The sequence below is a fragment of the Octopus sinensis genome, linkage group LG11, assembly GCF_006345805.1.
Source record: "Octopus sinensis linkage group LG11, ASM634580v1, whole genome shotgun sequence".
Taxonomy (NCBI): domain Eukaryota; kingdom Metazoa; phylum Mollusca; class Cephalopoda; order Octopoda; family Octopodidae; genus Octopus; species Octopus sinensis.
In genome coordinates this window covers 41,058,641-41,080,165 of record NC_043007.1, presented here as the reverse complement: position 1 = coordinate 41,080,165, position 21,525 = coordinate 41,058,641, and the positions used below count along the sequence as shown (strand labels likewise).

Genomic DNA, 21,525 nt, shown 5'->3' with positions numbered 1-21,525 from the left:
TCATTTGATTTGCTTTTCGCAGGAAGGAAAGTTTCTATCGAAGATGCGTATCGCCTTCACCTTCGAAACGCAGAGTAGATGAAAAACCATGGCGACTGAAGAAGGGGAATTTCCCTTGTGTTATTTGTCCTGTACTCTATTTTTTTGTTGTTTAAGAAAAATGTCCAGTTCCTTGTTTTTGTGTTTATGTTTCCGTTTCTCATTGTGTTCGACGTTTTTTTGGTGTCCTGTACTCATATATGCGTGTATATATACATGTAGAGGTAGGTACGTACATATATGTTTATATATATGCATATGTTTTATTTATTAATATATTATATATATATATATTATATATATATATATATATATATATATATATATATATATAGATATATATATATACATATATACATATATATACACGAAGAACGGATAGATAGATAAATAGATAGATAAATAGATAGATAGATAGATAGATAGATAGATAGATAGATAGATAGATAAACAGGCATGGAGAATGCGTTTCATAAATGGTTTCAAGAAAGTAGCATAAATGGCTTCAGGAATGACAAAATGATAATTAGGCGAATCGACAAAAAGAATGTAAATGATCGCATAATGACCTCTAAAGAATATTTATGTGGATAATGAGACCGCAAAAGAAGACAAAACAAGTTTGTGGTAGTAGAAGGGAACGAAATTAAGTAAAGAAGGGCTGCTGGATTCTTGCCCTCGTGTTTGTGAAGCGGAAATACGTTTGAGATATATAAGATAGAACGTCGAATAAAATATTAGAAGAATTTAATGAAATAAGCTTGTAATTAAGATCCCGTGTGGCTACAGACTTATTCGTGGACTTATACAACATCTATACAACATAAAAAATGTTAAAAAGTAGAAAAGTGCATGTAGCTTGATACGTAGCTAGCTAGATAATTATGCAGGGAGCTATGTAGTTAGATAAGAAGGCATTCTCTTTACATATCTATCTAGATTAAGAGATACGTTGACAGGAAGCAATTTATCTATCTTTCTGTCTGTCTGTCTGTCTGTCTGTCTGTCTGTCTATCTATCTATCTATCTATCTATCTATCTATCTATCTATCTATCTATCTATCTATCTAAATATCTATCTCTCGAGCAACTATGCCGACTCATCACAACCAAAGCATTCTATAGGGGATTAGTGGAGGGGCGGTACGACGATCTCGGGGCGAACGTGGGCGTTGACGAGGAATACCTGACCCGCCTGTTCAAGACGATTTTCGGGCCGGGACCTACAGACAACTTCCAGAGATCCCTGACCTGGCAGTGCTATTGAGAAGCGCTACCCGTTCGGGATAAGCTCTGCAGGCATGGCTCGAGAAGCACCGGGCCGACCTTCCCGAGATGCGGTCAGAGCAATGAAACCGTTTTGCACGCACTCGTGCAGTGTCCAACCATTTCCGACCTGTGGGCTTATGCCAAACGACTGCTGTCATGTATGGGACGAGTTGGTTTATCAGCCGAGTCTATCGTCAATATTGTCGCGCCTCCTTCCTTCAAACGGGAAGGAAGAGCCACTTTCTTCGTACTTGTAGTTATGGCGAAAGAATGTGTTTGGTGGACGCGTCTGAAAGGACTAGAGACAAACACTTTCTTCTTTGGTCAATCTCTCATCAACTTCTTCAAGTATCACTTGAAAAGGAAGGTCAGAGTAGAGAGGGAAGTCTTGTCTAGCGAATGCTTCAACAAAAGATGGGTGAATGTTGCAAGGATGGCATATGTGAATGACAGAGTCACCTTGAGAATAATCCTATGAACCAGAAAAACAAAGGAAAAAAGAGAGTTACCTACTTGTAAATGTGTTTTTTTCGTAGATTTTTCTGTTCACAGATATACCTACCCACTTTTGAGAACTTTTTGAACTATTTCGACTTTTGTACATCCCAAACGATTTCGATCCTTTTTGATCGCTGTCCCTATTTTTATTTTTATTTATTTTCGCCTCGCCCCTTGAAAAGAAAAACTCTACATTGTATTTGTCCCCTCTATGTTCAGCCCTGTGTGGCCAATAAAGAAAGTTATCTATCTATCTATCTATCTATCAATCTATCTATCTATCTATCTATCTATCTATCTATCTATCTATCTATCTATCTATCTATCTATCTATCTATCTATCTATCTATCAGTTTGTCTGTCTCTGTGTCTGCATTTTAGCGTCTATCTATCAACATACATTGGGGTGACTTAACGTAGCGTAGGGGAGCGGATTGGTGAATACTAGGGGGTAGCCGAAGAGAAGAATGATAGTCATTGCACCACTAACACGCTCTATTAGAACATAGAGGCGCTGTTGTTAAGGTATTATCAACACATAGAACAGAAACGACACTTAGATTATAGAGGCCACACACATCGGAGTAGACAGACCAATCTTCAAAAGAAAACACGAATGGAAGTCTAACACTCCCCTCTAAACTACACAGCATGATGGCTATGAGATAAAAGAAAAAAGATACAAATAGTATAATACATAAACCTCTCCCCCCTCCAAGGACATACATTTACATACCGAAGACAGAATGAGACAAAATTAGAGAAATAAATAAGGAAATAAAAAAGAAACTAAATAAAGGACACGGGTACAAGCAATAAAGTAATGAAGCCTAGATATACACACACAAAACATACATACAAAACTTATAGATACGCGTGCGCGCACACACAGAGATAGAGATGCAAACACATGTGTGGATAAGGGTATGTACAACAGAAATACAGAGTGGACTAAACACAACAGAAGGAGACACATGGGATGAGGAATCGTTGAATGGATCACAAAATGTGTGACGAAAGATTTCAGACATAGGACACTAAAATAGGAAAAACAATAAAAGTGGAGTGAAGAACGAATAGTATGTGTATGTTTCTTTAAGTGAGGGTGAATATATTGTCATTTAGTTAGTGTTGTTCTGAGGTCTTGAAGATGCCGTCACTTATAAACGATGGAATTAAGCGTGCAAAGAAATTAGACATTAAAACATTAAGGTGAAGGAAACCTAACGCAACACCTCATCTCAAAACGCTTCTGTATATATCAACTCACAATCCTGTAAACAATGTGGCATACAAAACTATTGTACAAAATCTACCTATGTTCACCAGAGACCCCAAAATGAACAACATTCTGAAAACATAAATTCATCAAATGCCAAAAGCAACACAAATCGTTGAAAAGACTTCTAAAAATGCGAAAATTTACACAACAACTACGAAACCAACGTTTAAAAATGTGGACACCCAAACTGTAGAACATTCCCCAACCTACTGGAAAGCTTGGAATTCCTATTCAAACAAGGAGAAAGGTTCATAACTAAAACCAGCTTCACTTGAGCTTTCGAGAATCTAATTTATAACTTGCTCAGGTTGTGGACATAACTATATAGGACAGACAAGTATGAGACAGAGAACCACACTACACAAGGAACAGATCTGGTTCCTTCAATACACACAGATTCCTTTGAGTGAACACATAGACATGTGTGCAGGGAATATCCAATCAAATTTCACAGTTTTCCCCATCTACCAGTGCAAAGAAACAATTTCTATACAAGAAAGTTTAAATAAAGAAAATTTGCTCATCGAAAAAATACAGAACACGTCTAAATATGAAAGCATAACCAACTTTGATCTCAGTATATATTTTAATTCATGATCACATACCCATCACTGTATATGTTTCATCTCACTACTTTAGCTTTTGAGTTTTTGTATATATATACTTATTTATTCCCTCCCCGAAAGATAAACAATTATCTTCCTGTCCCCAATAATAACGATCACCAATTACATCCCCTTAGATTTTTATAACTGCTCAATCATTCATTTACAAACTTCACACACAACATGAACTAAAATCTTCTTAAGAAAATGCGGAATTACAATAATTTCAATGTTATGATTAGTGAAAGCGAAACCGGTCGACAAACAATATAAAATATACTGAAAAAAAATCAAACCGATGTAAAGTGAGTGCATTTTCCTTTTTTTAAAATTTTTTGCACATATATACACACACGTATATATGTGTGTGAGTGTGTATATATATATATATATATATATTATATATATATAATGTTATAGTAAAAAACACAAATATTGTTAAGTACAGCTATCCAGAGTTTCCTGGCAAATATAATAATTTATTTCTCTATTTTTCGAACAAAAGCGTTCGCCAGTTGTCCTTTGAGCAGATGACGTTTATACAAGAGATATTCGTATACATAGAATGTCTTTTAACTTAGTGCAATGTTATTTTGGGACTTCGAAGGAATGATAAGTAGAAATATCATTTAATATCGTATGAATTTACATAGCATGCATGTTGTTTGAGCAAAAAACTTATATCGATTATTGAAACGATGATCACTGATTAAAAATGTAATATCGTCATCTTCAATCCTTTGCTCATTTGTGTGTGTGTGTGTGTGTGTGTGTGTGTGTGTGTATGTGTGTGTGTGTGCGCGTTTGTGTGTGTGAGGATGTGTGAACATATATATGCCTGCATGAATGTATGTATGCCTGATACCTGCATGTAGCATGTATGTATGTATATAGGTATGTATTTTTTCAGTTTTATTTCAAGGTTTTTTGTCAATAGAGAAAGAACCGGTTTCTAACCAAGATCCGAAGCTCCTTCATTGGAATTTCAACAACTATGTATGTATGTATGTATGTATGTATGTATGTATGTATGTATGTATGGATGGATGGATGAATGGATGGATGTCACAATCTGAAGACGTAACAGTTGAAAACTCACCGCTGAAGATGTAAAGGTTAAGATTGCCTGATGCTACAAGTGCTGTGAGACACCAGAGCAGGAATTGTGATGTGTGGAAGTAACCTTTCGTTCCAAGCCCATTCATAACATAATCCACATTGACTGTAGCAGACCACATTTTGAATTGCGCCTCTTGATCTTTTTCCATATTTTCTTTTGGCAGTCATCAGACGAGCTGGAAGAGAAAACGAACCGAAAAATAATGATATGATTTCGCTCAATTCAGTACAGGTTAATCAAATCTATGGGGAATTCCATTCAAGCAGAGACCATTGTATCTTTTTATTACGCACTCGCATATCTGAAACTTTCTACTCTTGGAGCACAGACTGAAACTTTGTGGTGTGAAGGGCCTAGTCGATTACATCCACTCTATCGCTCAACTGGTACTTACCTTATCCCCTCCGAAATGATGAAAAACAAAGCGAACCACGGCGGCATTTGAACTCAGAACGTAAAGAGTCGGAACAAATACCGTTAAGAATTTTGCCTCATGTGCTAACGATCTTGCTAACTCGCCGCCTTCTACCTCTATTTGATAATGGGTTTCAATTTTGGACACAATGCCAGTAATTTCAGGGTAGGTGATAAGTCGATTACATGGATCCTAGTGCTCTACTGGTATTTATTTTATCGACCCCCGAATGGGATGTAAAGCAAAGTCAACCTCAACAGAATTTGAACTCAGAATGTCAAGACAGAGGAAATGCCGCTAAGTATTTTGTCCGGCGTACTAACTATCATAGCAGCTCACCGCTTACTACCTCTATTCAATGATAGCAACTGATAAAAGCAATACGAGGTCTGATCAATAATCGTTATATTTATAGATAATTCGATATATGGTGTTCCATTTTGCATATCTTTTATCCAATTTTTATTATTATACACTCAGCAATTAAAAAAAAAAGTTGTCTGTATATACACGTTAGGACCTATGTATGTTTTATGTGGATGTCTGTATCGTAGGCATGCATATGTATTTGTATATGTGCATCTGTATATATGTGTAAGTAAGCGTGTATGTTTATACTTGTACACATATGTACATGGATGTATATGCATGCATGTATACACTTATATTTGTGGGGATATGTATTTACGTTCATATTTCTATATATTTATATGCGTGATCTTGTGTATTTATATGCTAATATATACTTATGTGTGTGTGTGTGTGTGTGTGTGTGTGTATATATATATCTTATATAAAATCCATTCTGTCTGTCTGTCTGTGTGTGTCTTCTCGGATCTCGGGCATCCTCCATCCGATTGCGCTCAAATTTGATATGTAGTTACCGACGGTATCAGGGCATGTATAAGTCTTGAAAAAATTACAAAAATCGATTCCAGGTAAGAATGCGATCGATACAACCGTTTTTGTTCTGCTTTTCTTCCGTCAACCTGTACATAACTGCACCTTCCATTTTTTGCTGTTTTTGTACTGCTTAAAGGCACGTTTCTTTCCTGCCAAGCTTACTGTTTACACCGTGTTTGTGTTCTCCCAGTCAACATCCTTATCGTTTACTGGTACTTTAAACTCTTCGGTTGCATATTTATGTGAATAAAATCGTTTTTCTTTGGAATAGAAAAAAGTCTATCGTTATTTCTTCTTTTGCTGTTGTCTCAAATTTAGGTTAAATCAGTGTTTCTCAAAGGGGAGGCCTATGGGACAGTCGGACAAGTTGTTTTGAGAAAATTTGGTTTAAATGTTTGACAACTTAGCACCGTCCATTGGACGGGGGGACGTTTTGCTCGTACACACACACACACACACACACACATATGTGTATTTCGTTTTTGGATTTGGTTTGCAAGATTCTTTATGTGAGTTCGTGTGTTGAAGCATATTCTGTTGTGTCCAAGGAGAGTCATTTTACCGGTGAGTGTGTTAAATTATAAGGCACAAAAAGAAAATGACTCTCCCCGGACACAACAGAATATATATATATGTAATTTCATTTTATGTGTTCGTTTGTTACACATATTTTCTCACCTATCTCTTTCTTTTTTCTTTCCTTACGCAAAGTATCCTTTCTCTCCCTATTCATTACTTTGGTAGCGTCCCTAAACAATGCGTTCCTTTTCTCCGCCCTTACTTCCCTCTTTCTTTCGCTAGCTGTTACGTTTAGGGTTCTTCTTATTTTTTTTTTCTTTCTCCCTCCCTACGTTTAAGTCAGTGGTTTTCAACCAGGGTTCCGCCAGTACAGTCCAGGGGTTCCGCAAGAAGTTACAAAACTGCTAAAATCGGCAGTAATTTTTAATTCTCCTGTGCAGATATGTGTGCATGAGACTATTAAATTATTGCACAGGAGTTCCTCGAGCCAGTGGAATGTTTCCTTGGGGTTCCGCTCCAGCAAAAATTTTGAAAAGCACTGTTTTAAGTTATACTTCCTATCTCTCTTGTCTGTTATAACTGACTTCTATATGTATACACCAAGAGATTTTTGAACCCAGGCATGGTTGCGTGCATGTATATATATATATATATATATGTACATGTGTATTTGTGCGTATATTTATGTCTTACATATATATGCCTGTATGTATGTAACTATGTGCATGCATCTGTGTATTTTGATGTATATGTATATTATAGATAGTCTAGTATGCGTATACACTGTTTAAAATGACTCTGAGTAAAGCTTCTGTTATATTTCTGCTGCTTTTAAATAAAGTATATATTATATATATATATATATATAATATATATATTATATACATATACATACCTACATACATGCATGCATACATACATCCTACATACATACTACATACATACATACATACATATTTCAAAATAGAAAATTACCCGTTAACAGGTAATTTTTACATGCTAGAAATAGCAACCAAACACGGCTAAAAACCACAATTTTATAGCAAATTTCGAAGTACATGAAAAATAAAAACCTTTACCTTGTTATATAACGGTTATTCCAATGGTTTCGAATTTCTTTAGCAAATAATATTGCTTGCCATCTTTTAATAGATAATATGGACTTGCTAAATTATCTATGAAAAGATGGCAAGCAATATCATTTGCTAAAGAAATTCGAAACCATTGGTATAACCGTTATATAACAAGGTAAAGGTTTTTATTTTTCATGTACTTCGAAATTTGCTATAAAATTGTGGTTTTTGCCTTGTTTGGTTGCTATTTCTAGCATGTAAAAATTACCTGTTAAGGGTAATTTTCTATTTTGAAATACAAATATGTTGTCTATTGACTTTTTTACATGCTAGGCCACTGTGTGGTGATATTTATACGAGTCTTCGCCACCCTATATATATATATATATATATATACTATATATATATATATATATATATTATATATATATACACACCATATATATATATATTATACATATATATATATATATATATATATATATAGTATATATATTATATATATATATAGTATATATATATTATATACATTATATATATATATATATATTATATATATACATATATAAGTAAAAAATGGAGTTGAACGCAGATGTTATTCAATTCTTTTACTTTCGACATATATTTCGAAGACAACATTGCTTTTATTCCAAATGAATAAACTTGTAAAATAATGTAATCTTATCAGGAAAGAAAGAGAACCCATCTCAGCAACAAGACTTTATAACAATTTTGATGACTCATCAAAATTGTTATAATGTCTTTTTTCACCACCTCTAAAGTAGGCTTGTATCCAACCCTTATCAGGCAAAGTGATATCCAGCTTTTTGAGATCAGCATGGAGTAGTGATGATGGATGTTTTGGCAGCTTCTCTGTTGCAGAAATTGCGGGACGCCATCAAAGCAGAGAAGTGTGGCATGCTGACCAAATGTGTCCTCCTCCTCCAAGACAACGCCCTAGTTCACAATACGCATGTTGCCCAGATGAAAGCACACTCCCGTGGCTATGAAATCCTTTCCCATTCCCCTTACTCTCCTGACCTCGCATCACCTAACTTCTACCTGTTTCTAACCATAAAGCCTTGTTTGAAGGCAATCACTTTTCGGATGATGAAGTGAAGTCTTGGCTCTAGATGCAACCTACCGACTTCAACAGAGTAGGTCTTCACAACAACATAAGGCAATTGGACATGTGTGTCACCATTGGTGGTTTAGAGAAGGACTAATAAGTTTCGTTTATTCCAGTCCTTGGGAAGTGGGCCAGGGGAAATATTTAATGAACATTCCTTGTAAGGCTATTGGATATACAAATTTACATATTAAACACATTCTTGGTAATTGGTATGTGTTTATTAATTGCTGGTAGGGACACCGTATTTCATTTGGCAACCCTAATATACAACCACGTGTGATATCGGCATTAGCTCATATCCGACTAGTAGATTTGTACCCAGTGATCGAGCTTCTTCATTTTGACGGGTGCAAATGATATTGGTGTCTGAGGTGGCTGTTCAGGCCAAGGGCGGCATGGAAGAACCGGGGCATTTATCGCAGAGAGGCAAAGAAGTGAGTCGTTCTTTGCGGCTTAGATGTCCGGTCTTTGCCTCTTGACATCTGTTGCTTTCCATCGCCCTGTTCCCTCAACGATGACACGCTTCCACCTTGGGCAGTCATTGACAATTGTCCCCTAGGGATTTGGGTCAATGGTGCAGCAGAGGAGAGAAGACTTGAGTTGGTCTCAGAAGCGGAATTTGGAGTTGACGGTTGAGGCGCGTTTGAGGTAAACGTATAATGTGTCCCGACTAGCGGAGGTGGTATCCTCCCACGGTGGTTTGAATGCTGCGCAGTCCAGCCTGGAACAGAACCTCTTCATTGGCTGTGTAGTTCGTCCATAGAATCCTCATGATTATACGAAGATTGTGCCGGCGGAAACGTTCCATCTTCTTCAAGTTTCCTCAATACAACGCCCACGTCTTACAGCCATAAAGGAGTGTGGAATGGACGACGGCTCGGAATACCATGATTCTCGTTTGGAAGAGTTTTCCGAAAGCAGTACGGACTGTGCTGATCCTATTCTCGATGTCATTCTGGATAATATAAGAAAGTATCTACAGTTTCCAGAACAGTGGCACGCAGTCTTATGTCACTGGTGTCAGGAGGAGGTTGTCCGGGGACTCCCTGTGCAAGGATCTTTGTCTTCATTACTTTTGTGACCAAACCAGCGCGAGTATGCAAATTTTCGAAGAGGCTCACTGCTTCCTGATGACCGGAAACCGAATGTGCAGGAGTGGCATTGTCATTAGCGTACGCACCAAGTATATATAAGGTTTTCAAGTAAATACTATTATTCAATCACTTTTAAGGATCTTCGTCTTCATTGCATTTGTGGCCTGACCAACGTAGGTATAGAAATTTCCTATGAGGTTTACAGACCTTTGAAGACCGGGAACCGACTGCGCGGGAGGATCATTGCCATCAACGTGCTGCAGCTCACGCAGCGAGTATATTAAAGGTTTTCTAGTAAATACTGCTATTGAATCACTTTTAAGTTATCTCCACAAATTGAATAGCACCACTAACACAAAAATCTGCTCCTCGGATACGAGTTAATGACGACACCACATGGGGTTGTATATTACGGTTGCCAGACGAAATACAATGTTCCTACCAGCAATTAATAGGTACGAGGAATGTATTTAATATGTAAATTGGTATATCCAATAGCGTTACACCTCTGAACTGAATGGCTACTTAAGCAACGTGTTCGTGAATGGTTAATGGGTCGAATGTGGTGCTGAAGAAGGGGCAATAACTCCCGAAATATGCATTTACATCCATTACTTATTTTCTGTTTTTAATCGCATTGTTTCCATAGACGTATTCGTATACGAAACATCGTAACTTTCAGTGCGGGCTCTAAATTCTAACGAAAATCTGTAGAGATACACTTAAAAGTTATTGATTTGAACAGCTAGTACTTAAACGTAGGTCACGATATTGACCCGTAAACCTTTAACCTTTAGCACACTGTAGGTGCATCATGTAAACATACGAATTTTCTCCCTTGTAGTAACAGAGTAGTAGCAGGGGAAACAATTCTAGAGAAAATGCAGTATGCTAAAGATTAATATACTTAGTAGTATATTACGGTTGGCAAAACGAAACATGGTGTCCTTACCAGCAATTAACATACACCCACACGCTCACACACATACACATATTTATATACAAACAGATGAATGCATACATGCACACACACATGAAGAAAGATGAGCAAGCATATGAATTTATAAGAGATGCTTCATTTATTTAAATATAAATAGCATCTCAGATAAATGCATTCTTTACACTTTAAATGACTGGTAGAACTTCATTTTTTCTAGGCAAATCTAGTACTAGACTAGTTTTGAAGAAAAAGGCCTAAGATTATTTAAGACGCTTTGCAAATTCAATCCGTAAGGGAGAGTGAATATATACACTCTTGAATATATAATATATATATTATATATATTATATATATATAATATATATATATATATTATATATAATATATATATATATATATCTATATATATATATATATATAGGGTTCTTTTAGGAAACATTGATAAAAATCAACACAAAGAAAAACAGGAATAGAATACGTACATGCTTACATATATACCCCAGTGGTTGGTAGTTGTAGATTTATTTTGTAAATATGAGTCAATATTGTTTATACAGATGTAGTAGATGGCAGATTCGGTAGATATCGGAAAATTGCACCGATGCTGGTGTGTTTGCGTCCCCGTAACTTGGCGGTTCGGCAAAGGAGACAGATACAATAAGTACTAGGCTTACAAAGATTAAGTCCTGGGGTCGATTTGCTCGACTAAAAGGTGGTGCTCCAGTATGGCCGCAGTCGAATGACTGAAACAAGTAAAAGAGTATAGGTTTGAAAGAACATGTTTCAGTGGTTGGAAACATGCTAAACTGTGTAAAACATTAAAGAGAGGAACCTAGTTGTTTCTTGCGATAAATACATCTAAATCGAAATTTTTTCATGGACCCTGAAAATATTACTGTAGACCCAATTTACTATTTTCCTTGTGTGGACCTCAAAAATCTTATATGAATCCCCCGGGGCAGGGGTTGTAAAAAATAAATTGATGGAAAATTAATTGCAATATATTGGTCCAATTAATTGATTGGAGTCGTGCTGCCAATTAAATAATTGATTGCAATTAATTGCAGTTAATTGCAACATTGTCAGCGAAAGTTCTTCAAATGGCTCATACTTCATTCGACGGTCAATTGGCAAATACAGTGTTCTATTATTATTTGAGGTATTGTGTCGACGCTTTGTTGTGACAGCTGAAAATTATTCATATATTCTGTCGTTCTTAGGAACTGACTACTGTGTATGTTGTCAAATGCTGATGCTTGATTCAGACTACTGAGAATGATGCACATTCTATCAAGCTTGGGATTTGGCTATTGTGTATGTTGTCAAATAACTGCTGTCGAGTGTTGACGCTTGGTTAGGAATGTCGAGAATGATTCACACATTCCGTCGTGTTTGGGAATTGGCTATTGTGTATGTTGTCAAATAATCGCTGTCGAGTGATTCTTGGTTCTGACTGCCAAAAATTGTTCACACATTCTGACGTTAAATCATAACTTTGCCTGCAACGCAGTTGTATATTGAATTTCGCTCCAACATATTAACTGAATCAGACTTTCATCAGTGGAATGGCGAAATATCTTTTATTTTAAACTAATTCATGCCGCGTGAAAACGAGCATATCGTCAGAAAATATTTTAACCAAACAAACAGTGAACATGTATGGAATTCAAGTGTGGCAAAAGTTGACCTAGAAAAAAGGAACTGGATGGACAAATCTTATGAATCGTATATAAGAAAAAAAACAGCATACAGAGTATTCTACTACACAAGCAAGTGGATGACCATCTTTATCGAGTTTTCTTTCTCCACGAAGTAGTTTGGTCAGTCACTCGGCCTTAAACGTTTATGGTTGGATTAAGTGGTTTATGGTAGGATGTTAGTTTTAAAACATTTTCCTTTAGTCGTAAGTACACAAACTTAGGAAGTGTGACAAATGTGACCTTAAAGAAATACATGGAGAAACTTATTCAAGAAGTGGAAAAGAAAATATCTGATGAACTTCCAAGTAAATTTTCGTTGGTAATCGACGGTTAGACTAAGGATTCGACGCATTTCATTGGACTTTCTGCATCTTATTCGTACAATTATCAAAATGACTATTGTACTGTTTTGCTGGTATTTTCGTCAATGGTAAGTGAAACATCATTCACTACTTCTGATTATGTTGAATTTATAGAGTGCCTATAACAAAAGTTTAGAAAATGTTTAGAAAATGTAGTTATTACCGGAGATAATACTGAAGTGAACAAATCTATAGCGAATTTGTGTAGAACGCCATTGACTGGATTTGGCTCTCACAAATTCAATCAAGCTGTTTCTGCTTATTACGACAAGTAGGAAGTTCTGCTTGATAAATTTTTTAAAAATTTCTTTTCTACCCACAAGGGGCTAAACACAGAGGGGACAAACAAGGACAGACAAACGGATTAAGTCGATTATATCGACCCCAGTGCGTAACTGGTACTTAATTTATCGATCCCGAAAGGATGAAAGGCAAAGTCGATCTCATCGGAATTTGAACTCAGAACGTAACGGCAGACGAAATACGGCTACGCATTTCGCCCGGCGTGCTAATGTTGATGGGCAAGCTAAAATCATTAAAACGTGCGGGAAAACTTCGGGAAAAAACGCCTTTGCAACTAACACAACACTTATGACATAATTGGGAGGTTTTTAGACTCTTTTCAAGGCGATCCAAAGCTGGTTGGTTCCACGCGATCATAATGATCTGCAGACTCTAAAAGACAATTTAGGAAAGTTACGCTCAGTAACAGTTGCCTTGCAAAGAACAGAAATAGATTTGGGAGAAGCTCGAATTCTTTTTGGCGAAATTCTCGCATTGTATCCTTACGAGGAGGTAAAAAAAATATTTGCTTCTATCGGCAGCCATTGTGCACAGCCCAAATTTTGAAAGTGGAGTTGTGAAAATTTTACAACATGCAGAAGCAGAGCTAACTGCAAATGAAGTGACTGCTCTACATCAGCTGAAAGTGGTGACAGACACATCACAGTAGTCTGATTTACCTGTAGAAGATGATGATTTAGCTTCAATTTGTTTGAAAAAAACACAAAAGAGATAAACTTTCACCTCAGCAATATCTGAACTGTAGATTTTTGTTATCAACGTCCAACATCTTGGAACGTTTCTTCAGCTCAGCAGGTTACTCTTTTAATGATTTTCGGCAATATTTAACACCAGCAATTATTTCTAAAAGTCAATCCTGCTTTCTTGGATGAAGACCTAGCTCAGAAATCTGTAATCTTTCATGACCTTTTGCTGTATTAGAACATTTTAATTGTGCTACTCGTTTGAGAAACTCTTTCAATTAAAGACCTTCAATTTATTTGCTTTTCAACTACTGTACAATGTAGAGTATAAATGTTGTTTGTTCCTTATTCTAAGTCAATAAGATTAAACTTTGAACGTTTTCTGATAATAAAGTTTTTTGAAACTATAAGACGTGCTTTTTATTTTCCTATCATTTTGGCTTTTATCTAAATCAAAGCTAACACTCCAAAATACATGTTGTTTTTTTTTTTGATGTTCGGCAAAATATTGAAGTTAATTGCAATAATTATTGCAGTTAATTGCAATAATTGATTGGCCTATTTCCCAATTAGAATTAATTGATTACTAGGAAAATAATTAACTGGAAAAATTCCAATCAATTATTTACAACCCCTGCCTCAGGGATCACACAAGAGCTACAGAAGCTCCCGTATTGTCTGGTACAAACAGAAATGTTCACAGAAATTAGCAATATGTTCAATATGTTCCCAGCTTGGTAGACATAGCTAGTGGTGAGGTGTACCATTTCGGCCTCTTATATCAAGATAACGGTTGAGAGCTACAGATGTAGAAATTCCCACGTTGTCTGGTGCACGCAGAAGTGAGTTATATGATCTAACGGTACCAGTTCCCAGCTTGGTTGACATAGCGGTGAGGTGTATAATTTCGGCTTCTTATATCAAGATAGTGAACTACCATAATAAACCCCGCCACTAAACATGAGAGACACTCAGCTAGAGTCCACAGCTGCACTCCAGATGTTGGACTTGACTATCACCGACGATTGCTCAGGGGAAAGTAAAAGTACATCTTAGAATATCTAGTGTCGCATCTCAAATGTTACCTCTCCTCTTTAGTGCCACAAAATATTTCAGCCCCTAACAGCTTTTGACACCCAGCAAAGCTCAAGTGAGGCTCGTAACGGAATACTGATTCCACATCTGTAAGGGTCACAGACACTTCTACTTCCCTCAAAGCTTTACATTTGAAAAAAACAAAACAAAACAAAAATAAAACAAAAAAAACAAACAAAAGAAATTTTAAAAAATGTACGGCAGAAAATAGCATGCAGCTATAATCAATAAAGGCTCATGTTTGCAACAAAGACGTCAACAGCAAATAGAACACATTAACATGATCGCAATGCAGCGTTAATAGTATAATTTGATATATTGGTTTCAAATTTTGGCACAAGGCCAGCAAATTCAGGAGAGAGGGTAAATCGCTTAAATCGACTCAAGTGCTCAACTGGTACTTATTTTATCGAATCCGAAAGGATGAAAGGCAAAGTCGACCTCGGCAATATTTTAACGCAGAACGTAAAGACAGACGAAATGCCGTTAAGCATTTTACGCGGCGTGCTAACGATTCTGTCGGATCGTCGCCCTAATAATAATAACAACAACAGCAACAACAATAACAATTTTTTCTACTAAAGGCACAAGGCCTTATAATTTGCGGTGAACGGATTTTCCGATTACACCGATCCCAGTGTTTCACTGATACTTAATTTATCGACCCGAAAGGATAAAAGGCAAAGTCGACCCCGGCGGTATTTGAATTCAGAACGTAACGAAATACTGCTAAGCAGAACGTAACGAAATACCTATTTATATTTCTTTACTACCCACAAGGGGCTAAACACAGAGAGGACAAACAAGGACAGACAAACGGATTAAGTCGATTATAACGACCCCAGTGCGTAACTGGTACTTATTTAATCGACCCCGAAAAGATGAAAGGCAAAGTCGACCTCGGCGGAATTTGAACTCAGAACGTAGCAGCAGACGAAATACCGCTAAGCATTTCGCCCGGCGTCCTAACGTTTCTGCCAGCTCGCCGCCTTTAAGTTCGTCATTCTATCGCATTTGCCGAGTTGTAAAAGTAAAAGGCAGTATTTGACTTAGGCCTCTCGAAGACCCTAGGATTCATAAAGCAGGAGCTTGACAGGGTTTCCATGGCATATAAATGACCGAGATTACAACATTCTGCCCCTCAACGGGACACCGGTCCGTCGCAGGGTTATCTTCCGGGCTATTACTGGAACTTATTTGCTGCTGGGTGGACGGGACTAATGTGAAATGAAGTGTTTATGCTCTCTGGAAACGAACTGTTTTGTTCAATCGAAAGCACGATCTTACGATTGTGAGTGTAAGACCCTAACCACTAAACCACACGCCTTTACAAAGTGGGGAAAGACAGAAAAAGAGAGAAATGGAAATGAGGGTGGGGGAAATTATATATCAAAAGATTAAAGGTTAGCAAAAAATACGGAAGTTGGAAATTGCAATTTCTAAATCTTCTAATAAAAGGCATATTTTTTGGGTGGAGTGGGGGGAGCAAGTAAAATTTAGAGCTTCAGTTAAATAGATCTAGTAATTGAGAGAGGAGAATGATAACAAAAATAATTATTCGAAAAGGTTTATGTAAAAGTTAACAAAAATACAGAATAACAAACGTAAGAAATAGAAAACGAATAGGAAATAAGGCGGAACAAGAGGGAAGTAAGAAAGAGAGACGGGGAAAAGTACAAGATGGATGAAAAGAACAAGGGAGAGAAGGAGTGAAGGATTGATAGTAAACAATTCGGAGAGATAGACGGAGAAACAGAAGGAACGGAAAAAAAAAATAAATGTAAGGAAAGTGAAAGTGAAAATAGATGAAAAAGAAAGAAAATGGTAAAATGGAAAGAAAGAAGGAAATACTGAAAATAGGAAAACAAAAATAGATATCGAACGTTGGTATCGATCTTAGGAATTTAACGATACCTATTTTAGCTGTCTTAGGAGGAACGAGATTAAATATTGCAAGGTAATTTTGCCTGTTGCTCTATCGACTTTGACATTCCACTGTCGCTGGTAATAAACGAGAAAAAAAAAAAGAAAAAAATGGAAGAAATAGAGGAGTAACAGTAAGGCTAAGGTAGCCTGAGTCGCAATGAAGAAATGAAACAGAGACGAATGAATAATAGATGCGAGGAGTACAAAAATAAATAAAGATTAAATTAAAGAAAGAAAGAAAACGTAATAAAACGAGTAAAATAAGTATCAACATCAGGATTAACAACATTAACATGGAAAACGTCGAAGTGTACGAAAACTGTTGAAATATTTACCTGGCAAAGGAATAAAACCGTCTATTTGTCAGAAATAAAATGTTACGGAATACGACGTGGCGGCTGCGAATTGAGACCTATATACTGACAGCATGTGGATTAGTTAAAGGTCTTTCTCCCCCGTTCTCCTATTTTTGAATCGTCCTCCTCTCCGTTCTTTTCCTTTAGTTTAGTTTTGTTGTGTTATGTTGATAAATTGTATGAGCTATAAAGTTGATTGATCCACTTGTTCTCCGAACTGCTCAAATTGTCAATTCAAAACAACACGAAACAACAACAGTAACCCTCATTAATTTCTTTCATTATTACATCTGTCTGTCCGATCGTCTGTCTCTCTGCGTATCTTCGCCTAAATACTTTTAAGTACGCTTTCCACATCCACCCCCCCATCTTCTCTTAGTCCCACTCACTCGATCCCTTTATTAACCTCCCCTTCCCTCTCTCTTTCTGAAATGTTCACTCTGGAAATAGCTTCACTCATTTCTTTCTCTCCCTTTTCACTTGCAAACACGCACGCACGCACGCACGCACGCACGCACGCACGCACGCACGCACGCACGCACGCACGCACGCACGCACGCACGCACGCACGCACGCACGCACGCACGCACGCACTGACACGCACACACGCTTTATCTGTTTCTCACATACACGCAAACAGACACACACACACACACACACACACACACACGACACGCGCGCGCACACACACGTACACACATACGCATTCTCGCTAATCCCAGCTTACATAGATTCACAATCTCGTTACCCACTTTCGAGCCAAATCACCTCTCTCTTGTATTATTTTTCTTTCACTTTCTTTTCTCTTTTCTTGTGTTTTCATTTCTCTTTGTTTGTTTGTTTGTGTTTGTTTGTTTGCTTGTTTGTTTCTTTCTTTCTTAATCTTTTACACCCAAGTTTTTATCTTTTCCTTTTACCTTTCCTTTCACTTGCCACACGTTGTTGTTGTTGTTGTTGTTGTTGTTCTTCTTCTTCTTCTTCTTCTTCTTCTTCTTCTTCTCTCCACCCCCTCCACCCCTCCTCCTTCTCCTTCTTCTTCTTCCTCTTCTTCTTCTTCTTCTTCTTCCTCTTCTTCTTCTTCTTCTTCTTCTTCTTCTCATTCTTCTCATTCTTCTCCTTCTCCTTCTTCTTCTTCTTCTTCTTCTTCTCATTCTTCTCATTCTTCTTCTCATTCTTCTTCTTCTTCTTCTTCTTCTTCTTCTTCTTCTCCTTCTTCTTCTTCTCATTCTTCTCCTTCCTCTCCTTCTTCTTCTTCTTCTTCTTCTTCTTCTTCTTCTTCTTCTTCTTCTCCTTCTCAATTCTACTTTAATGCAAATAACTGTCTGATGTGGCATAATGTAGTGAACAGCGTAATTGGGCTAAATTTGACGATTTTTTTTTAAAGATAGTGTAGTTCAGTGAAATATAATGTAGCGTGGTGAGGTGTACTATTGTATAGTCAGCGTTTTAAATGCACAAAGTATATGAATGACCCCTTCAACTGGTTTCTGTCGATTTCCTTTCAGCCTACCAAATTCCATCCACAAGACTTTAGAAGCTCCAAATTGTGAAGGAGAGCCGTACTCAAGGTACAGCGCAGTGGGATGGAACACTGAACCATGCAGTTGCAAAGTTAACTTCTTAACCACACGGCTATTATAGTGACTCATTGATTTCAAAATTTGACACAAAGCCAGCAATTTCGAGGGGGGGGCTAAGTCGATTACATCGATCCTAGTGTTCAATTGATTTTTATTTTCTCAACGTAGGTATGATAAAAGGGCAAAATCAATCTGGGCGGAATTTGAACTCAGAACGTGAAGATGGACGAGATACCGCTAAGCCTTTTGCCCGACATGTTAACGATTCTTCCAGCGAGCGGCCTTATTATAGTCACTCATATTACGACCTATTTAACATCTTTTTCCTGTTCTGACCCGTAAGTTGTAGCCATGCTGGGGCATCGTCATTGCCGTTATACTTTTACTGATCATCCTTCTGTTGGCATTTGCTAAACGAGGAAGTTTGAAGTTGTTGCCCTCAGTCTACTTGCATTTAAAAGATATCTACATCCACATCACATCGGTGTCTTAGTCTTTAAGTTGGAAACTGAAAATCTGTGGGCTTTTGAACCCTAAGGCACTACAGCAGCGGGTTTTAAATCTGGATGGCGAAGATGGGATCTTTGGCATTATGCAGTGGTGCTCTCTTAAAGAATTAGCATAACTTTCACCAGAGTTTGGAGCAAATTCTCCTAGTATCTTCCAGATATATCATTGCACACCTTTTTCACCTTTTCTCAAGAAAACACACATGAAGAAAACAAACATATTGAAGTGTAAAATAAGTATCTTAGTCCTTAGTCCATCTCATACTGCGACGCATATTGGTACATTCATATCTACCATGCCTACTTCTGAGTTGCTAAGTTTTGTTTTGATTTCTTTATACAGTTTCTGTAGTTTGTTAGTTTTGCATGGTTACTGACTTTTAGCTCCTCTTTTTTTCACTCAGGTTTGGAAGGTGATGGAATGATTATTCAGATTACAATAACCAGGAGGAGACTAGTGAATTCTGATATATATATTCTGAATATATATATATATTCCTGAGCGCTATACTAATACATTTGTTTGTTTGTACTCCACCTGCCTTCGTCTTTCGTTTATTTTCGTAAACTTTCCCTTTATATACATAATATATATACATACATACATAGACACATACATGCATACATACATACATACATGCATACATACACACACACACACACACACACACACACACACACACACACACACACACACACACACACATATATATATATATAAACTAGCAGAGATACTCAGCGTTGCTCGAGATTAAAATGGCATAGTTTGTATATATATATTACAGGTATGTTGAAACGGGTGATACGGGAAATTGAAGCATTGACGACAAAACATTTGTGGAGTAAATGATGGGCTAATTCAACTAAACGACATGCCATGCGTCCGTTTGGAAGAATCCAAGCCCTAACCTGTCCTGGAAAATTGGTGTTGTGGGATAAGTGATTTTTGACTGCACCGAAAAAGCTGTCAATTGATATACTCTCCTTTGCAGCTGTCGTCGTTACGTCTAACACGACCAATCGTATGGTTGACAGTTGAATGAATGTAGGGTACATTCTGCAAATGGGCTACGATGGGAGATGGCAATGGGGAAGTGAAATGTTGAAATGTTGCAGAAAGCAAAGGGTTAACATTGGATTACTGGTGGGCTGTAGAATAAGAAACATAAACTGAGTCACACTCCCACTTACAGACACATACACACAATACACACACATATACAAAATGTGACGGCACTCACATACAAATAGTAAGGCAGACACACACATACATAGATAGCTTTTCACCTCATTGTTTTTTTCAGTCGTCACATATATATAAGTATGTGTAGATATGTTTTAATCCAAAAGAAAATAAAAATTATCACACATACACTCTAACATACAGCCACATACATACAGTAAGAGAGACACACACAGACATACATTTACGCATGTCAGTCGTCACATATATATTTGTATGTATATGTGCGTGTATGTATAGTAACGTACATAACACGGAAACACACAAACACACATACAAACTCATACACCCACACAGATACACACATACACACTCATAACAAAATGTGACGTCATCGTGGTCGTGGTCTTGGTATAAAATGTCCTATAGTATTGTGGACAATAGAAAGATTATCTCTATAAAATGTTACATTGTTTTAATCGAAATGAAAACAAAAACATGTTGACACTCGTGGGGTGTGATACCATTAGCGTTTATTTATTTATATATTTATTTATTTATTTATTTATTTCGGTTTTGTATTTGGTTTGCGGAATTCATTATGTGAATTCGTGTGTTGAAGCATATTTGATATAAACCAATCTTGATAGCACAACAACACAAACAGCAATAATATATATATAGCAAGAATTGATCAAATAGATGAATCCAGAATAGTGTGATTGTTTCTTTAAAAACTGAATAGGTACGGCAGTCGAGATGGACAGAATATGTGTTAGGAATGTTACGAAAATCTTTGATATCCCCAAACAAACAATGGTTTTTAACTTATGGCATTAAAGCCATACGTTTTAGAGGAGGAGTGGTATAATCGATTAGACAGACCCTAGTACATAACTAGTATTATTCTATCGATCATCTGTGGAAGGGAAAGGGCCA

At 36.9% G+C, this 21,525-nt stretch overlaps 1 protein-coding gene across 1 annotated transcript in view; it reads right to left on the bottom strand.

Annotated features, from left to right (window-relative positions):
- The window catches only part of LOC115217605 (organic cation transporter protein-like), an 81,377-nt gene extending 63,631 nt beyond the window's left edge, over window positions 1-17,746 (bottom strand). Inside the window, exons 1-2 of the mRNA XM_029787357.2 lie at window positions 17,294-17,746; window positions 4,793-4,988 (exon numbers count right to left, since the gene is read on the bottom strand). Of these exons, the coding sequence (XP_029643217.1) occupies window positions 4,793-4,961 (169 nt within the window). The 5' untranslated portion in view covers window positions 4,962-4,988; window positions 17,294-17,746. The remainder of the gene's footprint in view (window positions 1-4,792; window positions 4,989-17,293) is intronic.
- Between the last annotated feature and the right edge of the window lie 3,779 nt (window positions 17,747-21,525).